This window comes from Gymnoscopelus microlampas (assembly GCF_963454915.1).
Source record: "Gymnoscopelus microlampas genome assembly, chromosome: 15".
Lineage (NCBI taxonomy): Eukaryota > Metazoa > Chordata > Actinopteri > Myctophiformes > Myctophidae > Gymnoscopelus > Gymnoscopelus microlampas.
In genome coordinates this window covers 6613263-6628622 of record NC_139952.1, presented here as the reverse complement: position 1 = coordinate 6628622, position 15360 = coordinate 6613263, and the positions used below count along the sequence as shown (strand labels likewise).

At 41.2% G+C, this 15360-nt stretch overlaps 1 protein-coding gene across 1 annotated transcript in view; it reads left to right on the top strand.

Moving 5' to 3' along the window:
- The window catches only part of LOC311061605 (delta-type opioid receptor-like), a gene marked incomplete at both ends in the record, with an annotated part of 38558 nt that extends 24513 nt beyond the window's left edge, over positions 1-14045 (top strand). Inside the window, 2 exons of the mRNA XM_084080288.1 lie at positions 7805-8160; positions 13516-14045. Coding sequence (XP_083936414.1) covers positions 7805-8160; positions 13516-14045 — 886 coding nt within the window. The remainder of the gene's footprint in view (positions 1-7804; positions 8161-13515) is intronic.
- Between the last annotated feature and the right edge of the window lie 1315 nt (positions 14046-15360).

The window sequence follows — 15360 nt, the reverse complement described above, 5'->3', positions numbered from 1 at the left end:
CAAAGTAGCTAGTAACTAAAGTTTTCAAATAATTGTAGTTGGGTAAAAGTACAAGATTTGCCTCCAGTAAAGTAAAAAATACCTCAAAACTATACTTAAGTACAGTACTTGACAAAATGTACTTAGTTACTTCACACCACTGCTGATACACAAAGCCTACAGAAACACTTAAAAATGCACATAACACATACAAACATAGAAATGACTGAGGAACCAGAACTAAATACTTACTTAATACACAGAGCTGCGAAGGATTTGATACTGATCTCGTGGAGAGTCAGTATCAAATCCTTCACAGCTCTGTGTCCACTCAAGCCCTTATAGGCACTTAACGGGAGGCGGTGGAACATATAGTGCACGGTGGGAAATCGGGTGTTTCATGCCAGCTCAGATTAGAAAGAGGGGAAATAACTTCCTTTGAGTCACAGTGGAATCATGAACGTGATTGGCACAACAAAATGTAATCCTCTCCCCTGACAGTTGACAAGGCTCATGTGCTGAATCAAAGGATTCTGACAGATGGAAGTACAAATCCCCATCAAGGGCAGTATTACAGTACAGTACTACTACAGTACTACAGAGATTACTGAGATTACTACAGTACTGTCCTACAACACACAGCAATAGGCTCTATGCACAGCAGCCATATTGGGAATGAATTGGGCCCCTTCTTACTTCCTTCACAGGTGTTACCAATGATACTAATTAAGGCTCAGTTCCATTTAGTGTGGCATAGTGGTTGTCTTATTTTCAAGGACCCCCATAACTCTCAGAGTTACACACCCACCATAAGGGGCCATTTGGGAACCAAAATGGAGTGTTTCTAGTGAGCCAACATGCACAATATCAGCACCCTGACCAGAATGGAACTGAGTCTTCATTGGTATCACGCCTGTGGAGGAAGTAAGAAGAGGCCCAATTTCTTTCCAATATGGCTGCTGTGCATAGAGCCTATTGCTGGCGTCCATAGGCGGCGGGTAATGAAGGCTAGGGTAGGCTAAGCCTTCCCAAATGTTATGCTGGGAAATTCTGGGAATTGTGCAAATTATATCTAATATATGTGTGCAGCATTATTTAGTCTTTTTTTTTTATAATAAATCAGTAAAATCAGGCAAAAATAATAATTAAATAACCTAACCCTAACCCTAACCCTAAAGGTCCTTACACACCGGGCGACACCGGCGAAAATAGCGAATATACGCAAAATTCGGACTCGTTCCGAATAATTAAAAGACGCTTTTTCGCTTCGCTTTTTCGCTTTTTCGCTCCATGTACGGAGCCATTGACTTTATAAGGTTTAAAAAAAAAACGCATTATTCGCACGAAAAAATCGCCCCGGTGTGTAACAACCTTAACACTGAAATAAAGTATCCAAAAACCCAAAAGAAACTAACACAATCCGCCCAGAAACCGCAAATTTTGAGCTTTGCGCGCGTGCACGGATTTCGGCGACCCCCAGCCTTCCCAATTGTCAAGCTCACCCGCCGCCTATGCTGGCGTCTGCTTGCTAAGGGTGAACTACAAAATGTTCAAGTACATTTATCCCTTCAGATCTGACTAATGGTGCTGTCATACAATCGTTTTCTCTTTCCCTGAGTATAATATTTCATTTATTATCACACAGATAACAGTATAATATTTCACAGTGTTACATCAGTGCTGTATGTTTCACATTGTGCTGTGTGTGTATGTCATGATGATGTTTCCACGGATATGTATAATATTCAGTACAGGCCGCAAGGCATGGCCGAGACTATGTTTTGCACAATGTCCGTCCGTCCGTCCATCCGTCCGTCCTTCCGTCTGTCTGTGTGTGTGTGTGTGTGTGTGTGTATCTGTCTGTGAACCGCTAATATCCGGCACCGTTGGCCTAGTTGCTGCGAAACTGTGCACAAACACTCCCTGGATGCCAAAGCCAAACCTCTGCCCCATATCTTTCAGATTGGCCTGTTATAGCACCACCAGGAGGCTGACTTTTGTAAAAAAAAAAAAAAAAAAAAATGCTATTACTCCTTCAGATTCTGTCCTAATATTACACAAATCGCTACACAGTATCTCTATAGTCATGTGATCAAGACGGATGTGTCCGATATTTCCATCCTAATTGGCTAACATTGGCTTCCAAAGTTTGCAGGATAGGTCCGTTTTGAACAAAATGCCCCAAATCATGAACACAGCGTGCGATTTCCGTGATATTTTGCACGTACATTCCCACTAGGCCGAGGAAGAAATGCCACCCTTTTCACATTGGCCTGTTATAGCGCCACCAGCAGGTCTAATTTTAGCAAAACACATTTTTGGAAAAAAAGGCCTCTAATCATGAATACAGTGTTCGATTGCCGTGAAAGGCCTAAGAACAAATGGCACCCTTTTCACATTGGCCTATTATAGCGCCACCAGGAGACCACAATAACCTACCTGACCTGGCGGAGACCTGTGCTCCGAGTCCGAAGAGCACTTTTTCTAGTTTTCTTTCTTTCTTTCGTTCTTTCTTTCTTTCTTTAATATTACACTTTTTTAAATCTATGAAGCAGTATTAAGGTCAACTACAGATTAATCGCTAATAATCACAAAGACATTGGTGGAACATTGGGGGGAACTTTAATAGACTCTTTGATAAACCAAAACTTCAAAATCTAACCAGGTGAAAAGGCTTTATAAAATGTGCAGATGAAAGTTTTGTGGAAATGGAAATACCCATTATGTTATATTAACAGCTTCCCCAGAGGCATAACATTATGTACGGCACTATAATAGCTGTGAATAGTTAAAGAATATTCCCATCTTGACCATGGCATATTGCTTTAATGTGGATTCTGCACGGCATACTTAATCAGATAGTTTGATTGTCTGTGTGAAATAGCACTACTTATCTCTGCCAAGATATTCATGAGTGCTCTGCTCTCCCTTCTCGCAAATGATCAAAAGCAGTGCTGGAAATTCAAAATTAATTCCGAAAATTATGATTTTTTGCCACGGCAGAAAGACCCTGAGAAATATACCACACAGAAAAAGCTGTGAGTGTTTAACTCTTAACATCCTCACTCTAAGTGGAGTCATATATGTACCTTGGCTTTCACTCTTCACCTGCCTCAATAAATCAACCATGGACCGCCTCCAGCTAATTCAGAATGCTGCTGCCAGACTTTTGACCAGGTCCAGCAGAAGGTGCCACATCACCCCAGTCCTGGCCTCTTCACACTGGCTTCCTGTACATTTTAGGGTCCATTTCAAGGTCTTGGTGCTCACCTAACAGTATAGAGCTTTGCATCAGTCACGTAACTAGCGTGACGCAGACAACGCAGTTGCGTCGGGGCCCAGAGTCATTTGGGGCCCACCCGTGCCGTCGGTAAAATAAAATAATAACAAAATAAAAATGTGTAGACCTGGTTGCTCGTTTCTCTCGCAAAATCTGGCAACACTGGAAGTCAGAAGAGGCGAGGTACGCGTTCATGTAGACCCCGCTACTGTACAGTAGGCCGCTGTCCTCTTGGTTTATAGACCGAAATGCACAGTTTGGGCAGTTTTCTGTGGTCTGTGCTGTCTAATTTCCCTGCCGGCGGGGGGGGGGGGGGGGGGGGGGGTTGAGGGCCCACAGTGACCACCCCGCGTCCGAGGCCCACTGTTTCCTCCTTACTTGAACATGGTCAGGCCCCGGAATACGTACGTAACCGACCTGGTCCCACGTTGTGGGTTAACAGTTCCCAACACTAATTTAATAACAAAAGGTGACAGAGCCTTTCAGGCTGTAGCTCCCAAGCTTTGGAATGCTCTTCCACATGCCTTGAGAACTGCAGCATCTGTGGACATTTTTAAGAACAACCTTAAAACGCTATTACTTGAACAAGGTTTTGCAGATGTTACATGATTGTATTTCTATTTTTGTGTCGTTATTTGCTGTACTGCTTGAGATTAATTGTACAGGCTTTTTTTCTATTCTACCTACTTTAATACCTTGTTTTGTTTTGTTTTGTTTTTAATCTCTATGTATTGTGAAGCACTTTGTGAGTCATCTCTGTGAGAAGAGCTATATAAATAAAATGTACTTACTTACTTATACCTTCAGAAACAGTACATTATTATATTGTGACAAATTAACCACTTAAGTCATATACTTAGTTGGCCGAGGTCCCCCAGGGCTCTATACTAGGTCCGCTAGTATTTCCCTATACACCACAAATAGCAGATCTACAAGCTCCCAACGCGTTGCAACGTGCTGCGTTGGGAGCTTGTCAATCTATTAACTGAATTAATTATAACTGAATGTTCACCCCCAGGATAGGGATGCTAGATTTAACACCGTTCAAGGAAAAACCTGAATAAATGAGTGGAAAAACATAACAAATCAGTACAGGAATGATGCAATTAAGCAATTAATGCCCTCATGCTCTGTGGCATACATATACATGCTGAGCAGGCCCTGTGGACTGACTTAGATCAAGATATTAAGAGGAAAATAGCTGAGGCAAGATGAAGGCAAGGGTTCATTTTTGGGTCACGGGTGGCAGGAGGTTCAGTCACAAAGAAGCAGTGATGGAAAGTAGCTAAGTAGCTTTATTTAAGTACTGTACTTACTGTAAGTACAAATTTGAGGTATTTGTACTTTACTTGAGTATTTCCAACTTCCAATACGTTTACTTCTACTCCACTACATCTCGGATCCAAATATTGTACTTTTACTCCGCGACAATTATTTGACCACTTTAATTACTAGTTACTTTGTAGATTATTATTGTAAAACATACATTAACCTCTTCAGCCCTATATACATTTTGACCATTTGAAAATAGCCGATCTACAAGCTCACAATGTGTCGCGATGCGACACATTGTGAGCTTGTAGATCGGCTATTTTCGAAAGATTTTTATACATTTGAAAACTTGAAATGGGACATTCTGCATAATGAGTGCTTTTACTTTTGGTACTTTAAATACATTTTGATGCCTGTACTTTTGTACTTTTACTGAAGTATACATTTTGAATTCCGGACTACTTTACTTGTAACAGGGTATTTCTATATTGCAGTATTGATACTTTTACTTAAGTAAAACATTTGAGTACTTTTTCCACCGCTGCAAAGAAGACTGCTCAACTGGCTGCTGTTTTAATAGGAACAGCGACTAAAGTGACATCTTTCAACTGACATCAATTGTAAATTGTGGTGGAAAGCACACATTGGATGACAGTGATGCTTATAGTGTGAAATGTAAGAACAACAAAAGAGCAACTCCTCCTCAGATGACTGAGAATGTTATAATGCAGGATCTTGTGATCAGACTGTGTTAGTAAGAACTAGTCTGCCAACTACTGTATTACAGACAGTGCTGGAAAAAGTACTTTAATTAAGTAAAAGTTTCAATGCTGCAATGTAGTACTCCGTTACGTAAAAGTAAAGTAAAGTAAAAGTCCGGAATTAAAAATGTACTTGAGTAAAAGTACAAAAGTATTGGTATCAAAATGTACTTAAAGTACCAAAAGTAAAAGTACAAAAATGTTTGAAAATAGCAGATCTACAAGCTAACAACGCGTCGCAATGCGACGCGTTTTGAGCTTGTAGATCAGCTATTTTCAAATAGCCTAATAATAATAATAGGGCTTAAGTGGTTAATGTATGTTTTATAATGTAATGGTTTATATCTGCAAAGTAACTAGTAACTAGAGTTTTCAAATACTTGTAGTAAAGTAAAAGTACAATATTTGCCTCTGAGATGTAATGCAGTAGAAGTAAAAGTATTGTAAATTGGAAATACTCAAGTAAAGTACAAATACCTCAAAATTGTACTTAAGTACAGTACTTGAGTACATGTACTTAGTTATTTTCCACTGCTGGATCAGACTGTATCAGTAAGAACAGTCTGCCAACTATTACAGAGAGAGAGAGAGAGAGAGAGAGAGAGAGAGAGAGAGAGAGAGAGAGAGAGAGAGAGAGAGAGAGAGAGAGAGAGAGATGTTCTGGTAGGGTTGCAGTGCATTTAAACAACTCATTACAAACATTAATGCACAATGCACATTAGAGAGTTCATTGGTGCAGAAACCATAGACTCTGGTCAATAGAGATGTGGGGAAGGGTTATATGCTCAGATGAGTCATCCTTCACCAATATTGTCCACAAGTGGATGGTACAGGCCTGAATGCTTGACCCCTACACTGAGGGGGTCCCGAAGCTCTAGTGTGCTGCGAGGAGTCTTTTCCTGCCATGATTTGAGTCCACTTGTCCCCTTAGAGGGAAAGGTCACTGCAAATCAATACAAAGTTATTCTGAGACAGTGTGAATTGGACACTCCTTTGTGCTGCTAGCTAACATGCTACACAACCAAGCCCCCATCTGTTCTGTTCTGTTCTGTTCTGTTCTGTTCTGTTCTGCTCTGTTCTGTTCTGTTCTGTTCTGTTCTGTTCTGTTCTGTTCTGTTCTGTTCTGTTCTGTTCTGTTCTGTTCTGTTCTGTTCTGTTCTGTTCTGTTCTGTTCTGTTGTGTTGTGTTGTGTTGTGTTGTGTTGTGTTGTGTTGTGTTGTGTTGTGTTGTGTTGTGTTGTGTTGTGTTCTGCTCTGTTCTGTTCTGTTCTGTTCTGTTCTGTTCTGTTCTTGGATTATTGACTCCTGTTGGACTCTGGCACATTTGCATTTAGAATGCAGACACATAACAGTTAAGGATAATAGCTTGAAATATTTAATTAGTATATTATGTATTCACACATTGATAGAATGTACATAATATATAGGGTAAACCAAGTCCCAGTTATCAATACAAGGCATGCATGCTGTCTTGTACATACAGTAGAATATCAAATCTAGTCACGTGAGAATACTTTCCTTTTAGGAGGCTTACTGCTGTGAAGTAGCATACATAATATTCTGTATATGAACATACACAGTAAGCATCCCTGTTGAGATTCACTGACCCTGATTTGTCAATGTTTATACCATCAAATAACTACTGCAAAGCAACAAGAGACTTTCAGTAAAGAAAGTAAAGCGACACACCATTTTAAAATGTATTAAAGTCAAGAATATTCCCACACACACATACTGTATGCATGAACACGCACGCACACACACACACACACACACACACACACACACACACACACACACACACACACACACACACACACACACACACACACACACACACACACACACACACACACACACACACACACACACAGCTCCCTGCTCCCATACTCCCTGCGAGTATGATGCTTGTTTAGAAAGCAACAAGCCAGTTTTATATTGTTATCTCAAATCACTCATTTAGAAGTAACTAGAGCTTAGCCATGGAGAATTAGCATTACATGGTGTGTGTTCTGCATATCTCTAACATGAGGCAATTAGTTCTCATCCAAGGATATACAAACACACCACACTGCAAGCATCATTTACAAATCCCTGTTCCCACCACACGCTGTTCTATATTATCACTGTCGACCAGAAACCTTCCATGTCCATTTTTTTATCCCCCCCCCCCCTTAAATTAAGGCTATTTTGAAAACCCCCCCAAAAAGTGAAAACTTTTGACAATTTATTCCAATTTTCATCTATAATGACATGCCCATAGGGATGAAAAGTGGTTATGTCTATCTGTTGGTTAAACTAAATATTGTGCCAATTAAAAGTATTAACAAGAGCTTGTGACTAAACAACAACTATAGGAGTCATTGGAACACAGGTTATTTTTTCCATTTCCTGAAAAGTAACCATTTGTGAGATGCAAGGTTTTCACCCAAGAATGATGACATACAGTACAGCGGCTCTCCTCACTGCTGATCCCAAAACTAATGTCCCCTTTGCTCTGTGACCCTGAGCAGATACACCAAGATGAAGACGGCCACAAACATCTACATCTTCAACCTGGCTCTGGCCGACGCCCTGGCCACCAGCACGCTTCCCTTCCAGAGCGCCAAATACCTCATGAACACGTGGGCCTTCGGCGAGGTGCTGTGCAAAGTGGTCATCGCTATAGATTACTACAACATGTTCACCAGCATCTTCACGCTCACCATGATGAGTGTGGACCGCTACGTCGCCGTGTGTCACCCCGTCAGAGCTCTGGAGTTCAGAACGCCCGCCAAAGCCAAGCTGATCAACGTCCTCATCTGGGTGCTGTCCTCGGCCATCGGGGTGCCCATCATGGTCATGGCGGTGACCAAAGTGTCAGACAGTGGTGAGATAATAACCCATGTTTGTGTTATCAATCAATCAATCAATCAATCAATCAATCAATCAATCAATCAACTTTATTTGTGTAGATTCAGGGGTCTATTAAAAACAAACAACATAAAAAACAGACTGTAAAAAAAGAAATGGACGAAGTTACGCCCATAGACTCTTTAACCGTAAATGAAGCCAATTTTTCAACAATTTCAAATCCGCCATCTTTCTATATCCGGTTCGAATAAGCAAATAAGAAACCGGAAATGAATGCATGCTATTGGTTGGGACCAGAGTGGGGGGTGAGGAATGAATGCTATTGGTTGCGTAGCTGGTCAATCAAATCATCAGAAGGTAGCCACGCCCCTCCTACAGCATACCCTACTTTATCATCAATTTTAATTTGATTTCAAAACGCATATCATGGTGATTGAAAGAATACTTAAACTAGCGACTGGAAGCATATAAATTAGTACTTATGACAATGTTTATTAACGTAATAAAATCAAGTGTAAAGATCGGCAAAAACCCATCCACTTGAATAGTGCCTAATTCTTAGACACCAGCAGGGGTAAAACAGTGATACTACAGGCCATGCGTATGAACTGTCACTTCCTATACAGCCTCAATTTACAACTCAGGAGATGGCCCCTTGATAAAACACTACACACAGAAAGAACCCCTATATAAACATCAGCTATTACAAGAGACAATCATACCAGTGTTTCCAAAAAGTAGACCGATATCTTGCAACACTGAGGCTGGGGTTAGACAGCAGCATAATAATAGAATTCAGTCGACACATATACATTTGTATATCAGGTTTCTCAATAGGGCATGAACAGTGTTGACTCCCACATTGCAAAACAACTCAACTGCACCACCTTGGTTTTCTCAATAGTATACACATGCAATCACTATAAGCAACCTGAAGCTTATACATGCTTGCCTTCCTGATCTTAATCCACATCAGGGCGGTACACAGTGCAGTACAGTACTGCTCTGAAGAGGTTTACCTTCACAACAATTGAACATGAGTAGAATTTCCTTCCCCAGAATGTTAGCTTGAGCATATAATATAGACCGGTGCAGCCTAATATAGATCGTCATCATCTGTCAGTTGGTCTGTTATAAAACACATGATGCTAAATCATGATGATACATCATGCTAAATCATGATTTCCATTTAGTGAGGACCACTTATATTTTTGATTGATTGAATACTTTATTAGTCAGAAATGTAAACAGCACATAGTACAGTCATAAATTAAAGGGCAAGACCAATTTGTTAGAGGTTTTGGTTGTGTAGTTACCTTTCCATGGTGTAACTCCAAAGGTGGACAAAAAATCAAAAATAATTGCTCCATTGATTAGAAATTCATAATTCAAAATATGCTCCTCATTGACTTTCATTGTACGCTGAAACAGCTCTCAAAAACACTATTTTAGCAAATAAACGAACGCAAACAAAGTTGATTCAGACAATATAGAGCATCACCAAACCCAGTACTGTTTTTTTTTAAATAAAGATGTCAACTTCCTGTTGATTTTGCCATTTTTCTTAGGAAGAAACCCGGACTGGATCCGTGGATCCGGATCTGGGACCTTCAAATAGTAAAATCAACAGGAAGATAATACAAAAAAAAACAGTATTGGGTTTGGTGATGTATTATATTGTCTGAATCGGCTTGGTTTGTGGTCGTTTAAGTGCTAAAAGAGTGACTTTGAGAGTTGTTTTACCGTACAATGTAAGTCAATGAGGAGCATGATATTTTAAATTATCAATTTCTAATCAATGGAGAAATTATTTTTTATTTCTTGTCCTCTTTTGGAGTTACATCATGGCAAGGTAACTACACAACCCAGACCTCGACCAAAGTGGTCTTGTCCTTTAAGGCTAAAGGATAACACCAACAAGTCCTGGGGACTTGTTTCCATTGTGGTCCTATGTATTCAATTCATCATAGCATGCAACATTAACACCATAATACATGTCATCAATAAATACAAACACTATGCCTATATGTACAAAGGAGAAAAAGGAAAAAACGCTGGCAGTGAATGACACCTCCTTTCGATGAGAATTGACTTTTACTTCGCCTTGTGGTCTCCCGATAGATGTTTTTGCAGGCCGATTTTGAAAGAGACCAGTGATTTACATATTTTAATGGATGGTGTCAAGGCATTCCGCATGTTGGTGGCATAGTAGATAAGGTTGAAAACGGGTGAAGTGCTCCTTTAATCCCGTGTTAGAGAAATTACATGCTTTCATTATATAGACCAGCCTTTATTATCCCTGGGTGAAGGGAGTGATTAAAAAAAAGGGGCGATAAGTCCTGTAAGAACAGCGCTGCTGCTGTTTTCTCATTATTTCTGCTATCAGCACTCACAATGACCTTGCCTTTTCATAACCTCGCCTTTTCATAACGCCGACCTGTTGAAACAATTTCAACTTGTCTGACCGCAGCGTTCCTCAGTGTCACTTTAGAGCTCTGCCAACCAATAGGAGTGAAACAGAGGCGGGTCCAGAGAGACGCATCAATGCACTGTTTGTCTAGCAAAGGAGAGAGTCAAAGAGTCTCCTTTGAGTCTCCTACCGAATACATTAGGTTATTTCCGCCGGTAATCACATTATTGGCTTAGGAATGCGACAAAAACTAAAAAAATCTCCATGAATTCAATGCTTCATGGGGTGTGTAATTGATAGAAATAAGTCATTTTTGTGGGTGAACTACTCCTTTAACTTAGGCCTACTGTACCTTGTTGAGGCTAATGTTTCAAGAGCTTTTTTCAGAGCTTTTTTTTTTTTACAGGTCCCTGGTGGACAGTGTTTAGCCCTATTGTTGATAACTGTTATCTGCAGTAGGGCTGATAAGGCTAAGTGCTACCCTGCACTGAAGTGTCACTGTGAGTGATCTTGCTGTGGGGAGAACTCACTGTTGCTGCATTGATCAAATGTCAGTTTCTTATTGTGTCAGGTGAGGTTAGACAGAAACGCAGGAAGTGCAGAAAAAATATAGAGTATGGAAACAAGTTTATGCCACAGTGCTCATCATACATACACTGCAAAACAGGCTACAAAAAGAGACTACAGAAACGAGATAATATGCTCTATTCACAGCAGCCATAGTATGAAGACATTCACAGGTGTTACCAATGATACTAATGAAGGCTCTGTTCCATTCTGGTCAAGCAGCTGATATCGTGCATGTTGGCTCACTGGAAACCTTCCAAATGGCCCCTTACGGGTCCATTTGGTTCCATTTGTACACTCTCAGAGTTATGGGGGTCGTGGAAACCACTATGCTACACTAAATGGAACAGAGCCTTCATTAGTATCATTGGTAACACCTGGGAAGGAAGTGATAATATGGCTGCTTTGAATAGAGCCTATTGGACAAACAGGCAAGGAAACATGCAGGTATATATTCTTCTGACTACAGTGACGTCACATGTTACTTATCGATCATCCGCCATGATGTTGCCGGGTCAAATCAGTGCATAGAAACCATTGGAAAAAGGTGGTCCTTTCTTGGATATTTTGTGATTATGTGGATCTATATGCCTTTTTTTTATGTCAGCCAACTACATACTTCAGCCAAGTGCGCCAGCACGTTATAAGCAAAGATTGTCCATGAATGTCCATAAATGTCTGGACTAATAACCCTCAAGCATGGCCATCAGTTGAGTTTGAGAATATTTCCGTTGACCTGATAGTCTTCCTGGTTGTACTTACATACTGTAAATTCATTCAAATCTTGAAATATTTCATGGTTTGCTGATGCGCTGGTGTTGATTACCAACAGCCGTTATGTTGTTCATATATATGTTGCAAATATTTGCCGTTTTATTGAAAACTATCCCAAAACCAGTGGTGGAAAGTAACTAAGTACATTTACTCAAGTACTGTACTTGAGTACAATTTTGAGGTATTTGTACTTTACTTGAGTATTTCCAATTTCCAATACTTTTACTTCTACTCCACTACACCTAAGAGGCAGATATTTTACTTTTACTCCACTACATTTATTTGAAAACTTTAGTTACTAGTTACTTTGCAGATATAAAGTATGATATAATGAAACATACATGAACCACTTTAGCCCTATTTTATACCTAGGCTATTTGAAAATAGCAGATCTACAAGCTCACAACGCGTCGCGATGCGACGCGTTGTGAGCTTGTAGATCTGCTATTTTCAAATATTTTGTACTTTTACTTTTGGTACTTTAAGTACATCTTGATGCCAATACTTTTGTACTTTTACTCAAGTACATTTTGAATTCTGGACTTTTACTTGTAACGGAGTATTTTTATATTGCAGTATTGGTACTTTTACTTAAGTAAAGAATTTGAGTAATTTTTCCGCCACTGCCCAAAACAAGTGATTCAATTCACCCATTTCCCCCACATTATTTCTATTTACTTATTTTTGTCTTAAAAGGTCCAAAGAACAGATGACAACTTGTGAGAAAATCATTGAACCGCTTTCAACCCGATGTCCCTCTTTTGGGCATAATGATTAAAGGAAGAATAGCGGAAAGGTGCTATGGTGAAAAGAAAAAATATATACAATGTGACAATGTGTACGTTCCGTAATGCAATCCAATGGTGAAAGCTGTGTTGTTTGGCAAAGGAATGGTGGATTCGGCAAAGCCCCAAAACACCTGTATGTGTGTCTCAAAGAATACACAGGGAAACTGAAAAGACCATGGACAATCAACACTGGATAGACTAACAGAGAGACAAGACAGGCAACAGCTACATAATTACAACAGGAAACAGGCCAGAACATGACTTGAAAACAAAGGAACGAAATGGACGAATCCAGATTGTGACACCTTGTCTTTGTGACTAAATAAGGCTATGGTTATGTGAGAAAGAAAGGATCACCCTAGTGTTTTTCATTGCTGTCAGTAACCAACCTTTGGTTACTGACAGCAATGAAAAGATGGTAAATGGTACATTTATATAGCGCTTTTATCCAACGCGCTTTACATAGATTGTGCATTACATTCACCCATTCACACACACATGCATACACCAATGGCGGAGGAAACCATACAAGCCACCAACCTGCTCACCGGGAGCAATTAGGGGTTCAGCGTCTTGCTCAAGGACACTTCGACACTAACTCTGGGGGAGCCCGGGATCGAACTGGAAACCTCACAGCTTCCATCCGGCCGCTCTACCGGCCACTCTGCCCCTGAGCCACTGTCGCCCCAGACGCATCAGTCCCCACCAACACTGGTTGTCATATCACATACTTGATACTGTATTCAATGAATAATTTTTTCTCTCTCTCTCTCTCTCTCTCTCTCTCTCTCTCTCTCTCTCTCTCTCTCTCTCTCTCTCTCTCTCTCTCCAGGTAAAGTCATCTGCATGTTGAAGTTCCCTGAACCAGACTGGTACTGGGACACAGTGACTAAGATCTGCGTGTTCATCTTTGCGTTCGTGGTGCCGGTGATGGTCATCACCATCTGTTACGGCCTGATGATCCTGCGTCTGAAGAGCGTGCGGCTGCTGTCCGGCTCCAAGGAGAAGGACCGCAGCATGCGGAGGATCACCCGCATGGTGCTGGTGATCGTGGCAGCCTTCATCATCTGCTGGACGCCCATCCACATCTTCATCATCGTCAAGACCATGGTGGATATTGACACCAGGAACCCCTTGGTGATCGCCAGCTGGCACCTGTGCATCGCCCTGGGCTACACCAACAGCAGCCTCAACCCCGTCCTCTATGCCTTCCTGGACGAGAATTTCAAGAGGTGCTTCCGGGACTTCTGCCTGCCCTGCCGGCCCATGCCGGACCAGAACAGCCTGAGCAGAGGTCGGAACGCCACCAGGGAACCGGTGTCCGTCTGCGCCCCGTCGGAACCCGGGAAGAAGCCGGTATGACTAGGCATGGAGCGGATCCCCCGCGGCTCTCGTTCCCGAAGGATCCAGCAAGATCTGCAGTCAGAGGTGACACAGATCTCTACCACAGAGTTCTGAGAGGGACACAAACCTCTATCACAGAGCTCTGAGAGTACCTTGGCATGTCCAAGAGGGAGTCACGTCTGGAAACATTCAAAGGAACGGCAAAAGAGATTCAGTGACGCAAAATACGATTCATTCCTATCATGTTTTTTCACTGATTGGGAAAAAGATCAAATCACAAAATGGAGTCAGGTTTTTTATCTAAAGAAAATGTGATGCCTTATGAAGGTATGTTAAACAGAAAACGATAGTTCAAACTGTCATACATACTGTATATATATCTGTTTAGAATTAAAACTACCATTGTCTGCTCCACGCACAACTATACAGGGCTTCTTCATTATGTAAACAAAAGAACGACCTAAATGTCTGTATGTTGTGCAGCAAAAAGTACAATATTGGTCAGACACCCAAACGTCCATCAAAGAGGACAGAATAAAGGGCTTTTAACACGGGAGCGACACAGTGCCTGCGTTCTCGCCTAGATCCGCAGGGTCGCATTGTGTTCACAGGCAGACGATCGCTCCGTGAGTAAAAGCCAGGTGATACCGTGCATCGTGTAGAAAAAAAGTTTACCACAATTCAACTTGTGTTGCGGACAGGTGCGTGCGCGAGGCGAGCGTGGACATGACAATTTCACGCCATCGTATCTGTTTTTCACTCCGCCTGTCAGATTGCCCACACCTCCCACCCTGTCCACATGCCTCTCATTGAAAATTCATTATAAGGTTCCGTGTGAAAAAGCCCTTAAACGGGACTAGTTTTGGCTGCTAGGTCATGGACGATTTAAAGTGAAATTAATTAGCCAAAACAAAGACGTTGTTAAACAATAGCCTTACTGCTTCAAAGTCCTCCATGTTCTGGAAAAGAACATTATCCCTAACTCTAAACCTTGGGTATCAACGAGACGTGCATTCAAAATGTTCCATTTCTCCAACAGCAGTCAGATTGTGACTCCTCTCCTTTTCCAAGGAGAGGAGAAAACATCCATGTTTTCATCTCTGTCTTCAAAGCCCTCACAAATCTCAAAGTCTGTTGTGCATTAAACAGCACAGACACAAACAAAAGAGCATTGCCCTGTCTGCTGGACGCACAACAAGGTTACTGAGTCTACTGAAATTCAAAGAGAATTTTGGAATCTGGTTTGGTATTCAGTACGCTACACTCCAAGAACTTTGGAGAAAAAAAACACGTCCCCTTTGACTGAGAATAATGTCTGCCATGAATAGATGAA